At 44.3% G+C, this 20,600-nt stretch overlaps 1 protein-coding gene across 1 annotated transcript; it reads right to left on the minus strand.

The window, feature by feature from the left end:
• Window positions 1–2,067: 2,067 nt before the first annotated feature.
• Window positions 2,068–18,320, minus strand: Nom1 (nucleolar protein with MIF4G domain 1). The gene is given in 12 exon segments (XM_055612851.1): window positions 2,068–4,456; window positions 5,478–5,587; window positions 7,875–8,006; window positions 8,392–8,524; window positions 9,833–9,954; window positions 10,654–10,821; window positions 11,587–11,697; window positions 12,821–13,144; window positions 15,095–15,290; window positions 16,819–16,946; window positions 17,327–18,241; window positions 18,243–18,320. Coding segments are annotated over 12 exon segments (2,592 nt in total). The 3' UTR covers window positions 2,068–4,281.
• Window positions 18,321–20,600: the final 2,280 nt, after the last annotated feature.

Below are 20,600 nucleotides of genomic sequence, written 5' to 3' on the forward strand. Positions count from 1 at the left end.
ATAAAAACAAAAACCCCAAAAATTCATTTATAGCACAAAAGACCAGAAAGAGCCAAGTGATCTTGAAAAAAACAAAGCGAGGGTTTTACCTTCCTGATTTCAGACTTGTCACAATGACAATCATCAGAGCAGAATGGTCCTAACACAACAAACACACAAGAGGATCAAAGCAGGACCAATTCATACTTACACAGGGTGTAAAGAACAGACTAAGGGGAAAGTATTGAGTCTTCAACAAGCAGTACCGGGAAAACTGGCTATCTACATGCTAAGACACTAAAATTAGACTCTAAGCCACACATAAAAACCAACTCCCAGTGGATCAAAGACTTAAAGTAATCCTGACACTGTGAGTCTGGAAAACACAAGGAAAGGCTGTTTGACTCCGGTCTTGGCAATAGCTTTGGAATGAACCCCAAAGCACAGATAACAAATGAAAAAGTAAGTGGGATAACATGGAGCTAATAAGATTCCACAAGGAAACAATAATATAGTAAAACAGCCTTCAGGGGCTGGCAAGATAGCTTAATGCTTGCTGCCAAGGTCACCTGAGTTCAATCCCCAGTACCTACCTACATGGCAGAAGGGGGAACTGACTCCTTTGAGTTGTCCTCTGACCACCACCGCTATGGCACATGTATACCCCAAATAATAAATTGTAATAAGGGAGCTTTCAGGATGGGTTAAGGCATTTGCAAATCCTGTACCGTGTAGGGGGTTATTATCCAAAATACCGAACTCATACAACTAAACAAAAAACAAACATCAAACCCCCAAACTTTGTAAAAAGTGAGCAAAGGATCTAAATAAGCACAAGTATGCAAATCTTCCACATCGCTACTCATGAGGGGCATGCAAATCCAAATCATAATGAGGTATCACCTCACACGTGTCTGCACAGCTACTGCTAAAACAGCAGAGCATCACAGTGATAGAGGGTGTGAACAAAAGGGAGCCCTTGTACTGTGTGGGTGGGATGAAAATTGATACAGCCATCATGCAAAACAGTGGGGAAGTTCCTCAAAAAGCTAACAATAGGCACGCCATCGAGGACAATAAGCCCACTGCTGGAACTGAGGCTGGAGTGCCAGAGATGTGGCACTGTCATGTTCACTGCAGCAGCACCCACAAAGGCCTGAGTGCCCACAGATGGGCAAAATGGATACAGAACATGATCCAAACGCATGCTCAGTCTTGCCATTTGTGACCACACGGATGAGATGGCACCATACTGAGAGAAGTAAGCCAGATACAGACACAGTAGACCTCACCTTTCCATGAGCTCAAAACCAAATTCAACAGCAGAGTAGGCTGGTGCTTGTCAAGGGCTGGGGCCGTTGAGGTTCACAGCTAACAGCCGTGCCATGTACTTAAACACACCTGACATTTTAAGTGACTTCACCCACACCCAAGGCAGAGTACTAAGAGGTGGGAATGGACTTTGGAATATAGAAGATATGTACATGATCTTGATGGTGGTTGCATACTTTCCCCCAAACTCGTCAAACTCTACATACTGAAACTGTATAGCTGCCTCAAGGTCAATCAGTGTTAAAATAAGATGGAGAGATGGCTAAGCAGTTCAAGAACACAGCTGCTCTTCCAGATGACCCAGGTTTATGGCAGCAGCTCACAACACAGATGCAAGCAAAACACTATATGCATAAGTAAAACAGGCCATAGTTCCTTGGCCTACACTATGGTAGAATGGGGATCTAGGAGTCCATAGTGATCTCAAGTGGAGAAAAGGGTGCTGCCTCTTAATGTAGATAAGACTAAACACAAAATAGAAAATTCTCCTCTGTCCAATCTAGTCATCACAGAAGGCTAACCTATGTAGCTATTTCCTTCATTTGGACATAACATTTGGCTTTCTTGTATTCAACATGCTTTGTTATTTCAGGAAAGGTCACACGATAAAGGGAAGAGTCTGGTGATGAACCAACCAATTATGAACAATCTCACACAGCCCTGTGCCAGCAGCTTCAATGATAGACCCAAGCCAACTCCCCATTGAGAGACTCAGGCCAGCCTCAGAACTCAGTGGTGGTGACATACTACAGAAAATAGCTTAAAAGATGTTTATTTTTAAATAAAATTTACATCTTTATTTTACAGATGAAATTCACCATGATTGTTGTTGTTTGAGACAGGGTTTCTTTATATAGTCCTGGCTGTTGTGCAACTCATTATGAGGACCAGGCTGGCTGAGAACTCAGCCTCTACATCCAGAATGCTGGAATAAAAGGTGTGTGCCACCATGCCTAATTTATACTTTTTTTTTTTAAACAGGGTTTGTCTGTGCAGCCATAGCTGTCCTAGTACTTGCTCTGTAGACAGGCTGTCCTCAAACTAGTGATCTGCCTCTGCCTCGAGTACTGGAATCAAAGGTGTGAGCAACCTCTGCCCGGCTCTATGTGTTATATACATACATATATAACATTATGACATACATACATACCATACACACATTCAGACACAGACAGAGACACACACTTAGAATTGCTTGTCTGAGCCCCTTGCAGTACTTTTCATGGAGGTATAATACATTTTTTAAAGCACTTATTTTGTGGGGCCTGGCATGGTGATAGACACCTTTAATTCCACTGGGGGAGGGTGCACAGGTGGAACTCTTGAGTTAGAGGTTAGCCTAATCTACACATTGAATCCCAGGACAGCTAGGGTCACATAGAGATACTTTGTCGGGGGGGGGGGGGGGGGGGGGAGGTAGGAGTGAGGTGAGGGGAGTACAAAAAGACATACCAGGGGCTGGAGATCTAGCTTAGAGGTTGAGAGTGCTCGCTGTTCTTCTAAGAGGACCTCAGTTTGGTTCCCAGCACCCAAATTCGGCAGTTCACAACCACCTGGAACTCCAGCTCCAGGGCAGACCTCTTCTGGCCTCCAAAGGCATTCACACATGTCCATATACTCACACATAAAATTTAGAAAATATAAGTCAAAAAATAAACTTTTTGTGTGTGTGTGTGAAACTGAGGAGCTCAGGGTTCAAGCAGTGTTCTACTACAACTTGATCCTATCAACTTGATAGGATCCAGAATCATCTAGAAGGCAAACCTCTGGGAGGCACCATCCCATGGGCTGCTCTTGGACTTAAAAAGGAGGAAGTGGGCTGAGCACCTGCTCCATCTCTCTGTCTCCTGACTGCAGATGCCTCGAGCTCTTGCTGTATGATAGCCCACTCTGATGCGCCAACACAGTATGAGCCCCAGGCAACCCTTCCTTATGCTCCTCTTGTCAGCTATCTGTCATAGCACAAAAACAGTAGCAGGCACTGCTGGCCCACCTCAGGCTCAGTCCTCAGGGACCTGCATGGAGACCTGACTGATCTGTTCATCTGAACACACCATACAGTGACATGCTATTCAAAGCTAAAACAGAAGGAACGACTCACGCAGAATATCCCTCATATGTGCCTATCTGCCTGAAATGAGCACTCTGCACAGGACACTGTTGGGCATAAAAGCTCTGATTTAAAACCTTTCTACTTCTATTTAGTTGCTTTTTCAATAACAGAATGTCAGGGTTAATCAAGTCTAGCATTTGTGAGAGAAAGAACGCAAACATTTAAGGCTGTAAAATAAGGAAGACTCATGCTTCCAAGGAAGCATGCCTCCGAGGCTATTTTTCTTCCAGACTTCCACGGGCACTAATCCTTACTAAACACAATCATTTTATCTTTGTTCTTATCTCTCCCTTCTTCCTAACAAGTACTCAATACCTATCGGAAATTAGTGGGACTGTTGAGCAGAAGATATCAGAGTCTAAGTACCAGTTAGTTATAGTTACTTATAGCTTTTGAACTCTTCTTCTTTTTTTTTTTTTTTTAAGACAGGGTCTCTATTTGCGGTCTATCCTAGAACTCACTATGGAGACCAGGCTCAAACTCAGAGACTGCCTGCCTCTGTCTTCCAAGTGCTGAGATTAAAGGCATGTAGAACCATTCCTCACCCAGCTTTTGATTAAAAGCTTAAAATTTAACCAAAATTTTAGAACATAAAAAACCCATTAATTTATGATCTTGATCTTCCCCTCATGCCTTAATACCCCATTTTCTCTCCCCCTCTCCTTTGATCTGCTGTATACATACGTATACATTTGAAATACACAATATACACAATATAACCTTGCTCCAAAAACACTGGAAAATTATAGTATTTAAATCACAACAGAGCATGGCACAATTCCTCCTGCTCTTAGAGGCAGGACAGGCCTTTGAATTCATAAATTACATCTCTTGGTCAAATGTTCCCTATCCTTTGGCTACATTCTCAGGATGGCTTTGCCCTGTAAAGACTTGGATGCAAGGCCTGCCCTTTCTCTCAGCAGACTGGCTTCCTCAGCACTCTGGTGAGCCTGGGTGTGCTTCAGTAAAAAGTGGCTAATGAAGAGCTTCAGGCCTTCTCGCAACATTCCAAGCTTTGGGTTGTCAGACACTCTGAAAGAGAATTGGAGACACAGTCAGGGAGGGGCTTGTCTTCCAGATCTCAGTGCCTGGTACCTCAAGAAGCAAAAATCTACTTTTAGGCATTTGGTTTTTAGATGATGGGAAAAAGCTCAAGGTCTTGCATAAGATAGGATGAGTGCTCTGCTACTGAGATACCCCAACAGTGCACTTTATTTAAGAAAGTCTCTGTATTTTTAGGCAGAGACTTGCTATTCTGTCTAAGCACCAAACTCCTAGACTCAAAGAATCTTCCTTGGCTCAACCTTGAGAAAAGCTGTCATCTCAGGAATGTGTTATACCTGGCTTCTTTTTTTAAGGGTAGCCCAGAGTGGCCTCAAATTTGCAACCCTATTGCCCTGGTTTCTGAGGTGCTAGGATTACTGGCACACGTTGCCATAAATGGTCACACCCAGCTTATTTATCTAATTTATCTATCTCTCTACCCATTTACTTATTTATCTACCTATCTATTTATTTATTTGTGGGATTGGTTTGTTTTGTTTTTCCAACCCTGAGATAGGGTTTCTGAGTCCTGGCTGTTTTGGAACTTGCTCTGTAGACCAGGTTGGCCTCAAACTCAAGAAAATCACTTGCCTATGCGTCTCAAGGGCTGGGATTAAAGGTGTGTGCCACCACAGTTTAGAATTGTGAACTACAATGCCCAGCTTCCACCTAAGAACTTCCTGAAGACCAGGGAGGAGGCTTATTGGTAGAAGAAGCACACACTTAGCTTGGGCTCAAGTCCCAGCACTTCATTCGAAGAAAATGAAATGGCCCAAGAAACGACTCAACATGTCGACTTATTGTAAATCATTGTTCTGTATTAGGTAAGTCTTAACAGTTCTTCAATCTAGTGAACGGATACTATAACTTAGAATTAGGACTAAAACTATATACTAGGTATAAACCTGGCTTTCTGAACTAACAGCAGTGAGATGGGAGTAACCCCAGGCTGGCTCACACGGCCATCTCTGCCTTTTCCGATGTCTACTCAGGGAACACCGGCACATACCTTGAAAAAATTAAACCCAGATCTTCTTCTTCTGTTTCCATCAGCAGTGCAGTCAACACTCTCCGTAGAAAGAGGACTCTGGGTTTATCCAGCTCACTGAATTCAACTACCTAAGGGTCAGGAGATAGGAAAACATCATCATGATGGTATTTTACCATGATTTATGACCCTTCCTGCTCTCTGCAACATTGGCTGTCAGGAGCCTACTGCTGGCAACACAGAGTGCTGATGGCAGGCTGGGCTGGCTCCCAGACTGTGAACTACATGGTAATGGGGACCATAGCTACGGGGGATACACACTTCTAGTTTGTAGAGGACAAACACTTTGGGCTTTTCTTCCAAAATTTTGGGCATCTTTCTCTAAAACCTCCATCTGTTTTGACCTATGTCTGACCTCCATGACTTCTTAAATGGCATGATCACTTTTCCTTCTCTCCTATAGGCAGCTGCTGAGTTTTTACAAAATGCTAATAAAATTGCTCTCGATCTGAAAAAAAAAAAACAAAAAAAACAAAAAAAACAAAGTACTGTCCAGATAAACTTGAGCTATGCCCATAGTCTGCTTGCACATACAGGCAAAGGATATCAAAAAAGCCTGGGAACGAGGATAAACACCACATGTTCCTCCAGCAACGGTTCTGAGTTCAATTCCCAGCAACCACATGCTGGCTCACAACCATCTAGAATCTGATGCCCTCTTCTGGCATGCAGGCGTACATGCAGACAGAGCACTCATATATAAAATAAATAAAATCTTAAACGAAAAAGAATGGCTCCTTCTCCCTGGTTTGGTGTCACATGCCTGTAAACCCAGCACACAGGAAGGCAGAAGTAGGTGAATCTCTGCAAGCTGAAGGCCAGCCCTATCGCCCACAACTGGCTCCTGCCCCACTTCTTATACTCATAAGGAAGTTGTGAGCAGATACTTTGATGAAAAGCATGAAGGACAAATACACACAGGACATATGAGGCTGCACTGAAGACCAGCAATGTCACAGAAGAACTCTGAACTTAGCATCCTGACTCTCTGCTGTTTACCTCTTTTAGTCTAGCCAAAACCTCAGGATCTCTTAGGATACTGGCACACCCACCTTGAATCCTACCTACTGTGCCTAGACTTCACTGTCTTCTAAAGGCTTTGAAGGCTCCAAGTACAATGGTGGGGAACTACAATCCTATGGTATTTTGCAATGAAGATCTACAATTGAATCTTTACAAGAAGGAAAGTTTGTCCTAGCTAGTTTTATGTCAACATGACAAAACCTAGAGTCATCAGAGAGAAGGGAACCTCAATGAAGAAAATGTCTCCATAAAATGGGCTGCAGTGATTGCTCAGCCCATGGTGGGTGGGGCCATCTCTGGGCTGGTTGTCTTGGGTTCTATAAGAACACAGGCTGTGTTCCTCTAAGGCCTCTGTACCATCTCCCACTCCAGCTTCCTACCCTGACTTCCCTTGGTAGATAGACTGTTAAACAAACCCCTTCATCCCCAAGTTGCTTTTTGTCATTCTGTTTTTACTACAGCAAGAGTAACCCTGAAGACAGAGTCTGACTTTGCTCTATGTTCCCAGTGAGCTATGAGCAGTTCAGCACTGTATAACCAGGACCAGGATATTAACCTCACTTAATTATCAAAGAACCTGTAACTGGGGCTGATGAGATGGCTTAGTAGGTAAAGGCACTTGCCACCAAACCTGATGGCCTGAGTTGCTCCTCAGAACCCATGTGGTGGAAACAGATAACCAATCCCTGCTAGCTGTCTTGATGTTGGCACATGCAAGTCTACACACATAAACACAAACATATACATACACACACAAAAAAATAAATTTAAAGCAGAAAAAAAAAAAAAAAAACAACAAAAACAATCCAAACTCTGTAACTGGACACTAACTCTCCAAGTAAATTTACATCATGTGTTGACTGATATTTTCTGTGATGGCTATGATAATGAAAACACTTCATAGCTTGCGGTGTGTGTGTGTGTGCACATCTTTAATCCCAGCACTCAGAAGGCAGAGGATGGTGGAGCTCTGTGCTCAAGGTCACTCTGGTCTACAGAGAGAGTTCTAGGACAGCCAGGGCTACACAGAGAAACCCAGTCTTGAAAACCAAAAACAAACACTTCAGAAAATACACTTAAAAAAAATACACCAAATGAAAAGAATTATACTTTTCATAGGGAGCTGGCTCAGTGGTTAAGAGTACTGGATGCTCTTCCACAGGATCAAAGTTCAATTTCCAGCACTGACACAGCAGCTCACAACTCTCTGTAGCTCTAGTTCCAGGGGACCTGACACCCTTACACAAGACAAATGTAGGCAAAACACCAATGCAAATAAAAATAAAAAAATAAAAAGAATTATAGTTTTTTACTAATTTCTTGCGTTATACAAACCTTTAGGACAGAAAGTGGAAGTGATTTTGTCTTCAACAAGTGTGCCAGCAGATGAACCAGGTTTGAGAACTTAGTGCCTGGCAAATTTTCTAAGTCCCGAAATTTGTCCCAGATGCTGAACTGGAAAGTCATCTAGTTAACATTAAAGAAGAAAAAAGTTAAAATTCAAGAAACCACTGGAGAGCTCATCTGGATGGTATTTTAAAGGTTCTTTACTTCTTAGTCACCCGTTGTCGATAAAGCAAACCAACAACTTCACTGTCCCTTCCTGACACCACCACAGAAGTCCCTTTTGGTTGTAGTTTTGTCCCACATTAACAAATGGCTTTGAAGAACGGCTGTTAGCAACCTACAGAAAAGACCAGTGCCCTGAAACACCGCAGAGGCACCCAGCCAGCTTGGCCAGTCTTTCCAGCTGTGACAGACAGGATGCCTCGGGCTGGAGCCTTGTCACCTTGCCCCACTAGTGCATCTTTTCTCCAATGTAGGCAGACATACTGGCGGTCTTTTAAATGACCTGGAATCGTCTTTCATGGCTGCAGAACTTGCTGGCCAGGAAAGCGTAGAAAGGGTTGTAGGTTTTCTCTTGCAGGCAGCAGTCCATGAGGATATGGACGATCTCTCTCTCCTGCTGGTCCTTCAGCCCAAGCCTGCAGACAGCAGCCAGAATAAGAACATATTCTTCCAATTGCTTTTTTTAACTTTTTGTTTATTCTTTGTGAATTTCACATCATGAACCCCAATCCCACTCATCTCCCCATCCCTTTGTACCTGCCCTCCACCCTTGCAACCTCTCCCGCAAAAGAAAAAAAAATAAGAGAATTAAAAAAAAAAAATGTGGTAGAAGCTGTAGTGTGTCACAGTGTGTCTTAGAGTATACCCTTTTGTCTACATATCTTTACCTACAAATGTTCATTGCAATGAGTCACTGGTCTGGTTCAAGGCCTCTGGCTTTTGCTACACTGTCAATACTGAATCCTCATGAGGACTCCTCTTAGCTATCCTGCTGTGTCATGGAGATCCTACAGCTTTGGATCTTTAAGACCGGCCCTTTCACACGCTTCAGCAGATCATAGATGGGGTGGGCCAACTCAAAAGCCTGGGTCTGGGCCTGGGAGGTAGCTGAGTCAGCCTGCCAGGTCTCCCGTGTCCATACCACCTAGGTGAGCTTTCCAGTACTGTCCTGGCTAGCTCATCCAATGCAGCAGCTGGCAAGGTTCAACAGGGCCAATTCTCCTGCCCTCACGTCCTCAGGGTGGGCTCACTTGTACCTTAGCCACCAGGGTCAGCTCTACTGTGAAGGGCAGGAGCAGCTCTCCCACCTGCCACAGGAGTGTGGCATGAAGGAGGTCTGCTTCAATTTTTATGGCAAAATCAATTCTTCCCTGCTGAGGAGTCTAGTGGAAAGGACTGAGTCCCTAAGCAGCACTGACTAGGGGACTCAGCGCTATCTACATTCAGCAAATGGTAAAGCCTCAGAAACATATGAAAATTCAAGGCTTCCATATCAACAAGGCCCAGTTCAGAAAAACCCAATCATCAGACTCGTGTTGTTTCTAAGTTTGAACCAGATAAAGGAAGGAGTTAACATTCAATTGTTTAGAAACACTTTGTAAAATTTATAGCTAATTACAGAAACTATATTGTAAGATTTATATTAAGAGTCAGAAAAACAGATAACAATTCCTGATGACCAACAGCCCTGACAGACTATCAGGTGGCTGGCTGCCTAACACTGCCAGCCAAGGTCTCAAATCTTGGCACTACACAGTGCTATTTACCAATGACACACTAGTATGGATCAATGTTGTACGAGGGTCACATGGGACTCAGAAGCCCAGGTCAGAGGACAATAACAGGACTCAGTTACTCAAATTATCCAAAAGCTAAAACCTAAATCAGCTTACTCCTGTTATGTCTATTACATAAAAGATCAAAGTTTTCACACCAATGCTTACTTCAACAGCTTTTCAAAAGCATCCAAGAAGTCTTCACTCGTCATTATAGTGCAGAATATGTTTCTCCTGACATCAGTGTTCATTCTCTGCTTTCTAGCAAGCTCCAGCATCTTGGAGCTAACCTGAAAAGAGAGAGATCAGTGCCCAGATCCTCCATGTCTTGATGGAAGCAGTCTCCTCAGAAACAGAACCTTGTTCTTTAGCATAGCTTGTTTCTAAACTTGAGTTTCCAAAGAGTACTACACACATTTGAGCACAATATGATTCTAAGTCATATATACATGCATGCATGTAAATGGCATGTCTGTATTCTTAGGCAATTCCTGCAAAGGGAGAAAAGCTCAGGGGGAGCCTTCTCGGGAGATGGATTAGATCTATGCATCAGACGAAGACCAAGTTCATACAAGCTGATGCCAGAGCCTGGGAGCCACAACTACAAAGTGAAATGAGTCCCTGGACAAGAAGGAAATTGGAATCACAATTTGAATCCACAGTAGGGACTAGAACCTCTACCTCCTGGGAACAGCATGTGCACGAGTTCCAACAACAGCTCTTCTCAAACAAGTTTCATTTTCACACCTCTGTCATTCCATTCAATTTTAGGTCTTGTCTAAACTAGGTTTGGAACTTATAAAAATTCTTAAGAAGTAGAGTAACAGAATTAATCACAGGCTGACATGAGCTACTTTTATGAAGCCTCATACTAAGCCTGTGTGGTACATTTCAAGAATGCTCAGAATTAACAGGGAGCAACTTCAGGCAGAACAGACTTCTGACACAGTAGGAGCCCATGGCCAGGCAGCCAACAGGGATCTTCATACCGTTCCTGCAAGTGGCTTCTGCAGGTGTGTGTGATGACTGTTGTCAATCATTGGGGTTCCACTCCATGCAGACCCCACAATCCACCAGCGACCAGTCTGTTCTGCATTCAAGATGCCATCCCAGGAGATTCGAAGCTGAGTCTCAGAACCGGAGCCAGCACTACGTACCTGATTTAAAAAAAAAAAAAAAAAAAAGGCGTTGTGAAGTGCTTTAGCTGGTTCACACTTCGCACTTCTGTCATGCTTTGTTGGACAATGGCAGGTTTGGTTATATGACTATAGCAATGAATCATGGACAACTGGGACAGTGAGCTTGTTTGGAAAAGTGCCAGAAAGAGCCACCAACTCTCAGTGTTCTGTGTGTTAAGTCTGTGGGCCCACCATCCAAATGTGTGTGACTTGGGCTCTGCATCAATGACTATGTGACTACAGATTCAGAATGATTATGGTGAACATCTCATGCTGACTGGCAAGACAACAGGTTGAACATTTGAGGAGAGCCACCTGTTTCCAGGTGGGACCTCCTGGTTTTCTGAGTACCCACAGAGAAAGCTATCACATAGCCTGAGTTTAGTACCTTGGGAGACTCATACTGAACAGTCAACCAACTTGATGATTCCTGTGCATGAAGGTTCCACAATCTCACTACAAATATACAGGGTTTTTTTTTTCCCTCTCAATTTCTCTCTCTTCAAGACAGGTTTCTCTGTGTAGCACTGGCTGTCCTGGAACTCACTCTGTAGACCAGGCTGGCCTCGAACTCAGAGATCTGCCTGCCTCTGCCTTCTGAGTGCTGGCTTAGAGGTATGCTTCACCACCACTGCTTGGCCAAATGTACAGTTTCTAAGATTTATGCTGAATGTAGCCTCATTGTCACAATGAGTCCCTAATGGCAGGGAGGTTCAGGACAAACTAGAATACGGTATCACTCACCAGAGCTCTCTGTAACTTCCTTAGTTTCTCCACAGGCTCAGGATCGTAGCCAGGGATTTTACGCATGTCATTGTTCTTTAGAGCCAGCATCGTCTCCAACATAAACCGTACCTTAAGGGAAAAGAAAAACCACCCAAACTCATCATCAGTAGTCACTGATGATTCAACTTGGCAAGAAATACCTCACAGCTGAAGCAGAGGGCCACTACTGAAGAAAACACTGACAGCCTGGAGGCAGTCTGCCCCACCTTCAATACTTCATTTTGTGATGCAGTATTATAAAAACCATCCAGAGGCCTTCCCTCCTCCACCCCACAACCCCAGCCCTGGTATGAGGGTAGTTATCTCGATGCCAAATTGACTCTTCAGAAGCAGGCACCCCCCCCTCCAGCCTCAGATCTCCTGCATGTCTCGCAGGGTGATCCTAAACTCCCATCCAAAAGTTGCTCACTTCTGACTGCCAAGGCTACACCACTGCCACCACATTCACAAACGCTACTTTTTTTTTTTCAAGATTCCTGAAGCTTTTCCCCTGCTCTGGCCACCTTCCATCATTCTACACTGGGGTCAAGTGGCCAAATAAGAAGAACATCTGCCAATGAACTATCTACTATGATCTTCCTCTATCCCCACCCCCCAAAAAACCAAAACCAAAACCATGTGAGGCTTCAGACCTGTCCTAGCTTCTTTCTGGCCAAGGCCCCAGGCTCCCACACTACAGCTCTTCAATAGCTCACACTTTGCTTTCTCCCTAAGTGAGCTCTCCTAACCTCAGGTGAGGTGGGACCTGCGAGTCCATTTTACAGATGGGAAATCAGCTGGTTAGACCAAGCCTCTGCTGCTCAGAAGCAGTGCCACACATCTGACCCAGGCTGACACCCAAGCCTGTAGACAGCCTCTTGGGAAACAGGTTCTGAAAGGGCAAACAAATTCATTACAATCATAAAATATGAAACAAATTCAAGCAGGAGATGGTGGTAAATATCCATAACTCCAGCACTCGAAGAGGATCAGGTCAGTCTGGGCTATATAGTGGGATTCCATCTCAAAAATCCAAGGAAACAAAAACAAACCCCTCAAAACCAATGTCAGTTTGCAGACTAAAGACAAAGCCGCTGTACATATAAGGCAGAAGAGTACAAAGAGCACTGGGGCTTGGAGACTACACTGTTCAGCCAGATACTCATTTGTGTTCTGTCACTCTGTGCTTCAGCAGGTCAAGTGGCACTCCTACCCTGTTCTGGTCCTGAAACTTGCTGCCTGCCCCACTGGCCTTGGCCTGGGCTTCTGTGATCAGCTCCTTAAGCGACAAAGCGTCATCTTTTCTCAATGAAAAGCCCACATTTTTCAGCATCAACAGGATCAGCTCAATGTCTTTTTCCGTAAAAGTTCCAACAAGCTTCTTCAAAATGTCAAAGATGAGGAGAGACTGTACCACGTGGAAGTTGTACAAATGGGCAATCATGGTAAAGAGGTTGTCCAGTTCTTTCCCCTCACCTCCATCTTTATAGACATCATCAAACTTCTTTACCACAGCCTCAAGGAAGCAAGCACCAACCTGAAGGAGATGGAAAAAATGTCATCATGTCACTCTGGGATCCTGCCTGTCAACCCGCATGAATACCTGCAAAGCACAACATGAACACAGGTGGGGTAAGAACTCCAACAGGGGAGGTGGGGACTAAGAATGTAGGCTTCAGAAGAGCGGGCTTCCATACGGATGAGAAGTCTAAATAACAAACAGTACTGAGTGCTGGCCTTGGCATACAAATCTTCTCTCTAAAGCTACTCTCATTACTTTGGAATCAACAACAAAGTGTTTTTCAGCCAGATGTCAGGGCTCCCCGGAAAATTTTCTTTTAAAAAATGTGCCAGTACCTGCTTCCCACCTGGTGATCTGAGTTTGATGCCAGAATCCACATAAAGATGATAGTACCAGGCCAAGAACGAGCAGAAGCCTGATGAAGCTGGGCAAGATGACTATGACAATGTCCTCTTGCTGTTTTGAAACATTCTATTTACAATCCCTAAGTGTGTGTTGGGGAGGAGGAAGGGCAGGACCTGAACCTATGGTGGTTCTGAACAACGGCAATGAAACCTGATGGCAGAAATAATAGTGACTGAGCCTCCTGCTGGTACCACTATCCTGTGACTATTTCTCTTGCAGGACATCCAGCTGGGAGATGAGTAAGGTAACTGTGATAGATGGAATGAGAGGGCAGGGGTCACTAGGTGTGACTCCCAGTATATGGTCTAGGTCTCCAGGAACTAGGCAAGGGTAAGTAGGTGCGGCAGCCAGTCAAAATCTGGTTCAATGTCAGTGGATTTAAGCTAAAATTCATATTAGGTTTGACATACAGACACAGGATGACTGATGAAATCCAAAGACAGCTCAGAGTATAATGAGCAAGTACACATGATTGCTACATTGCAAAATGAAGCTGAAGAATCCAGAAAGACACAACAGACTGGCAATACTAATTTCTGGAAGCCAAAACTAAAGGCCTGAGGCTTGATTCCCAGTTTCAGTTTTCTCACTTTAGAGATACCTAATATCACCCTCTCCTCGGAGGACATCATCTTATGCTCATGTACAATGTTAACACAGTCAGGATGCTTCAGAGCAAGAAACACTGAGATGCCAACTCAGGTATGTTTTCAGCACACAGGTCCAAAGATGAAACAGGCCAAAATTTAAATTCTATTACATCTTTAAAATTAAACATACTAGCATAACTTAAATAAAAATCATGTTGTTAACACTGATTCTGATATGTGGATTTCAGTACAAATTTGCAAAGGCACACAGTAGCTTAGAACACCTTTAACATTTTTTTCCTTCCGTGAGTTCCTGGGAGGGTTTCTCAGCAGAGTTTAATGGAAACCAGCATCCTGAGAGTGTAGTGTTTCTGGCACAAGCTTTAGTGGATGCCATTAGCTAAAGTACTATAATGACTTCCCCTTGAACAAGTCATTTCACTGTCCTTTATGCTATTAGCAAAGGTTTAAATGGGAAGTAGGACCAATAATTTCAGATTTTTAAATCAAGTAAATTCCTGATATGCTGTGGTGGTCACATCTATGACTTTTAAAATAACTCACTGAAATGCTGTTTGCACTAAAATCACTTTGATTAAGTCTGCTGAACTGTCTCAGTGTGCTCTAGGATGGGGGAGGTGCCACAGCAGCCACAGAACAGTGTCAATTACTGTGATTATGGGGCACCAGGAAAGCTGTCCAGGGCACCCATTACGCTTTGTAATGGCAAGAAAATGGACTCAAGACATTCACATGTGAAAATAAGCATGGTTCTTGTGTGGATGGGGAACACCACAGAAACACAAGTCCTAAGAAAGCAAGGGCAGATCTTGCACAGCAGGGCTTCTGAGGTAGTTAGGTCACTCTCTCCTCTGTCCTTAGCTCCCAAGGCCTTTCACTTTTTAACCTCACTGACTCCATGATGGAGTATCATTCCAAAGTTCGGGTATGGAAAAAGGCACAGATGTACCTCTATTCCAACTGTGTGGTGAAGGATGCTGACTAAGAGAACATGCTCCATCATCAGTCTGCTGGGCATGGCTGAGGAAGTGACACAGGCATCCATGAGGGTAGCTGTCAGGGTGTCATTCATGTGCTTCCTGCTGTGGGCCATGTATAGCTCCTCTAGCTGTCCACTTATAGAAGCCATGTTTGGCTCACTCAACCTGCAATAGAGGATGAGCAGAGTGTTACTGATAAATTCTATTTCATGTAGATTTCTGACCCAGAAACCATCTTGACTTTGCCACAAAAACCTGCTCATAACACACTCTAGAATCCTGAAGTAATATAACTGTCTTTTAGCAGAGCCCAGCCACTGAAACATACCCTGGGATCCTCTCTAAGTGCGTGCATTTGCCCATAGGTAGCCTGATCGAATACCCCCCCCCGCCCCCAGACAGCGATCATTCCCAGGTGGGTAAGTTAAAGGGAAAAAAAAAAAAAAAAAAAAAAAAAAAATGAAGCTAGGCCCGGTGGCCCACGCCTGTAGGCCCAGTACTTTGGGGAGGCAGAGGCAGGCAGATCTCTGTGTGATCAAGGTCAGCCTGGTCTACAAATCGTATCCAGGACAGCCAAGGCTACACAAAAAAAACTCATCTTCAAACAAACAAACAAACAAACAAACCCAACAAAACAAATATGCAAACAAAAGAAAAAAACATGAAATTATTCATCTCTTAGATGACACAAACACATTCAGTTCCTATGTACCTGTGCTTAATACTGAATCTGCTGTAAAACAACAGGTAAAAGTCATATTACAGGATATTATGGGCTTTAATAAAAAAGAATTAAAAATCAGAGGAGGAAAGAGGGGGTGTGACAGGGCTGGCCTGAGAGCTTGTATGACAGAACAGCCATGCTCCTTTGATAGTGGTAGCAGTCACCCAAATCTTCATGCAACAAAACTGCATAGAATCAGTCTCAATCTCTCTTGTAAAACTGATGAGACCTGAAAAAATTGTGGGCACTATGTGTCAGTTACCTTTGAGAAACAGTATAATGTATCCAAAACTGGTCTCAAACTCTCTATGTAGGAAAGGATGATCTTGAACTTCTGATCCTCCTACATCTACCTTCTGGGAACTTTGATTACAGGGATTATAGGCAAGTATCACCATTCCTGGTTTATGTAGTTTGGTAAGCTAGGAAGGACTTCAGGCTTTGTGTATGTTAGATTAGTACTCTACCAACTTAGCCACATCTGCAGCTCTCTCTCTGTTTTGTTTTGTAGTCTAGCCTGGGAATGATCCCTTTAAGGACCTCCCCACACTGTCTTTGTAACAATAAATGATCTATAATAACAAGTTAAGCAACAAAAGAACAACACATATTTGAAATATGACAAAATCAGATGAGGTGCAGGACAGTGGCATCTTAATAGGGCTTGGAAGAGGGATCTGAATGAGGGACATGAAAGAAGTGGGAGAAGGGCTTTAGATAAGGGATTCCAATTTATTTGTTAAGACTAAAGTGCCTGGGCTGGAGATAGGTCAGCAGTTAAGAGCAGTGTTTTCAAACATGGTAAAGGCAGTATCAAACAGCTGAACATCCTACCTCTTCAAGGTTAGGTCCAGTTATCTCACATTAAGAACAAGGATCAAAAACCTGGTCTAGTCCTAGCACTCATCATTTGCTCTTCAGATAGTTTCTATAGTTAAGTGATAGTGTGTCATAATTCTGCAAGGTTACCTGTTAATTAGGCCTTTAACATGTTTCTTCAGTCGTTCTAGCTCTTCCTTCTTGTGGACATCCACTGTCTCCTCGCCCCTCAACCGAGGTGGGATGTACTTTTCACCACTTTCAACGCAGTGACTCTCCTTGAAGACAGGAAAAAAATTGCAAAACAAAAACTACAGTGGCAAAAAAACAGTATTTTTCTTCGTTATTTACTCCAAATACAAACCTCATGCGCACTTGGGACAGCTATCTTTTTTTTTTTTTTTTTTTTTTCCCGGGGCAGCCCTCACAGAGTGCTGGGATTACAGTTGTGCGCCACTGTGCCCGGCTTGGGGTGGCTATCATTACAGGATATTGCTATTTAACGACGTGAAGCTCTATGAATGCCTAGAATGGCCTCGGCTGGCCTGTCCCTCAGCAGGCTGTGGCTGCCAGTGTGTCAGTGCTAATACTGTTCTGTGCCCTGCCCCCTCAACCCATTCGGAATGACAACCCAGGGACCCTACAAATGATTTCATACCTGATGTTCTGCGTCATCTTCCGAAGAACTTTCGCTCTTCTCCACGACTTCTGCAAAGCGTACTCTCTTCTTCCCTTTACTCTTTCTTGTCCCACCTTCTGCTTCTTCCCTTTCCGAGTTTACATCCTCCTGATCCTCCCGCTGCTCTTGCGAGTCCGAGTCCTCTTCATTTTCCTCGGAACTGCTCTCTAGGTCACTCTCCAAGAGTGTCTGTCCAGTTTCTACCTTTTCTTCCTCCTCTTCCTCGCTGCTTTCGTACAGGCCGCCGCTTTTCCCACATTCCAGAGCCCCCAGGATGTAGTCCAGCCCGTCGCGAGCGAAGCTGAGCGGCACAGAGCTACCATCGCCCTTCTTCTTGCGCTTGTTCAGGCCGAGACATCGCTCCAGCTTTCGGATCTCTCGGTCCTCCTCCTCGTTGGCCGCTAGGAGGGCCCGCTTCCGGGAGGCGGCGGTGGCAGGACCGGGCTTTCCGGGAGCACCTTTTGCTTTGGCTTGAGTTGAAGTCTCCGTGGCCTTGGAAGAGGAAGACTTGGCCTCAGCCTGGGTCGCCGAGGCTTTGATGTTAGAGGAGGAAGCCTTGGCTTTGGCGGGGGTCGCGGTGGCCTTGGCGGAGGCCGGTCGCTTCTCAGTGGGCAGCGGACGGCTACCGTTAACGGCACTTCCCTCTTGGCCCCCTGACTCAGAGCCCACGGTCCTCTGGAGGCGCCGCGCTTTCCTCAAGTGTCGCTTCTCCTTACGAAGCTCTTTGCGGCTCTTTCGCCCACCCGGCCGGGAGCGCGCCACAGCGCCGCGGCCTTCACAGGCATCGCTCTCGGAGGTAGTCCGCACGAAGTCCTCCACCGCAAGCCGCAACCGTTTCAGCGGCCCCTGCCCGCCGCCCGGACCGCGGTGGCTGCTGGCACGCTTCGTGTGAGCCATGCGCCGGAGCGATCCACCACGGCCGGCAGCTCCCATGCGTACAGATGCCGCTAACTTCCGGGATGTTCTGCTGCATCACTTCCGTCAGGGGCGGGACTTCCGGACGAGTGTTTGGGATAGGAGGGAGATGCCCTCTGCTGGTCGGAGGGCCGAAGTCACAGACGCTTTGAAAGCTGAGTCCTTTGAAAGCTGAAGCCCTGTACTTTGTGTTGGGGTGCGCTGCGGAAGTCACCTAGGTAACATAACGGCCCTTTGCACACATCCTTGCATTTCCGTGCATTCATGTGTACCAAAGGAGGGGAGTAAATGCTATTTCTCAGTGTATCTTTTTTCTTTCCCCCTTTGAGACAGTTTCTCAGGCTGTACTCCCAAGCTGAGTCTCTCGAGTAGCTAGGACTCCAGGCCCACAGCATTGCACCTGACTAGTTATTTCCAACATTTTTCTATTAGAAGTGATACTGTAATAAATATCTTTGAATATATAGTATTTTATATTTTGAGGAGCAGAACCTGAGGGCCATATTCTAAGAAGAGTGATTTCTCAGGTAAATATGTCTTTTTGTTGTAGCCTGCTGTTTGAGACAAAGTTGCAGCCATCTTTGTATTCAGCTTCCATTTTATTTCTAAAGTGAAATTAAGTTCAAAATTTTAAACTTTTCAACGTTGCTTCCTGGAAGCAGTTGTTCAGAGCTGGACTTAGAATCCAATAGTGTCATAACTCATACTTTGTTATCTATTCACTTGGCTATACTCTGGTTTCACCCTTCTTATCTACACACGTGGCTATATTTTGGATGTACTCTAGAAGACCCTAAGCCCTGCCTCCCTTACCTCACTTAGGACCAATCAGCTTAAAGGTTAGCTTATAATACTTTGTCTACTTAGCCAAAAAACTTAATATTGCTTAGTACAGTTAGCCAAAATGTGTTACTGCCCTCCCCATGTCCTTTGCATTTGGTTCTTTCTATAAAAACTCTGCTATGAGAACTTGTAGATGCCACAGTTATGCTCCCAATTCCTTGCTGTGGCCATGATTGATCAACTTGGAAAAAACATTCCAATAAACCATCCATCTCTAACTGAGACTGGAGTCTGAGTGGTTTGTGTGGCTATTTTTACACTACAACACTTTTGTAAAATGATTGTGATGGCACTGCTAACCTTAAAAGGGTGAATGAAGATTAGATGAGATAATAGGTGCAGAGAGCTTAGAACAATGCTGACCCATGCTGCATACATGTCTATAGAGTCGTGAGCAGACTAGGTCATTACTGTTAGCAGTGGTGCAGCTCCGGTTTGAGCTGCACAATTTGTGAATATAGAGACAATGCAGCCTCAGTGTCTTCACCAGTGTTGTCAAGGAAGGAAAGTAAGTCCTGTAGAATTCCATGGGATCCCAAGAGAATGCCTTGAAGGGAGATGGGGAAAGGGTGCTGACTAGAGCAGGAGGATAGCACCCCTCTGGAAAAGGACGCAGTGCCTGTGTGACGGTTGCTACACTGGTTGACTTTTTGTAAACTTGACACAAGCCAGGGTCATCTGGGTAGAGGGAACTTCAGTTGAGAACGTCTTCATTAGACTAGCCTGTAGACAAAGCTTTGAGGCATTTTCTTGGTTAATTATTGGTGTAGGAGGGTTCAGCCCACTGTGAGTGGTGCCACTCCAGCCCAAGTAACCAGGGGCAGGTATAGAAAGTACAGGTGTTGTGGAGTTTGTGACTCCTGGATTCAATCAAATATATATAATTAAAAGATTTCTTGATTAGCTGCTAGCAGGATGACCAATCTCTGAGCCAAATTTGAGGTTGCTGTGAAGAAGGAGTGTGGGGAGAGATTTTTAAAGTTGAAAGCCACAAGAAGACCCTCAGTGTCTATATAAGTAAGCAAAAAAAAAAAAAAAAAAAAAAAAAAAACAAACCCTGTTCTGTTCTGTCAAGTTAAGTGGTTAAGGCAACTCAAAATTGTCTTTATGTATCTGTGTAAGCAAGTTACAGAAGAAAAAAAACCAAAAAGCAAAAACAAACAAACAAAACAACAAAACCAGTCATATCATAACAAATAGATGGTCATAGCTATACATTTTTTGGGTGGGTGTATGTGAGGGGGTTACTGAGTCAGTTACTGGGAACTTATCTTCCAGGGACTGGAGTTAGAGACAAATGGCTAGTGTGTGACAAGATGGATGCCTGGAATAAAATGGAGTTTCTTTAGCCATCATATAGAAATGGTAATTGAACAAAGCCTGGGGGAGATCTAGCAAACATTGTTCCTCTACTGTTTCTGCTTCAGTTCCTACCTTCAGGTTCCTGATTTGAGTTCTTGCCCTGATTTTCTTCAAAGATGGACTTGATGTGGAA

The sequence above is a fragment of the Psammomys obesus genome, unplaced genomic scaffold (genome assembly GCF_907164565.1).
Source record: "Psammomys obesus unplaced genomic scaffold, mPsaObe1.curated_primary_1811, whole genome shotgun sequence".
In the NCBI taxonomy this organism is placed as follows: Eukaryota; Metazoa; Chordata; class Mammalia; order Rodentia; family Muridae; genus Psammomys; species Psammomys obesus.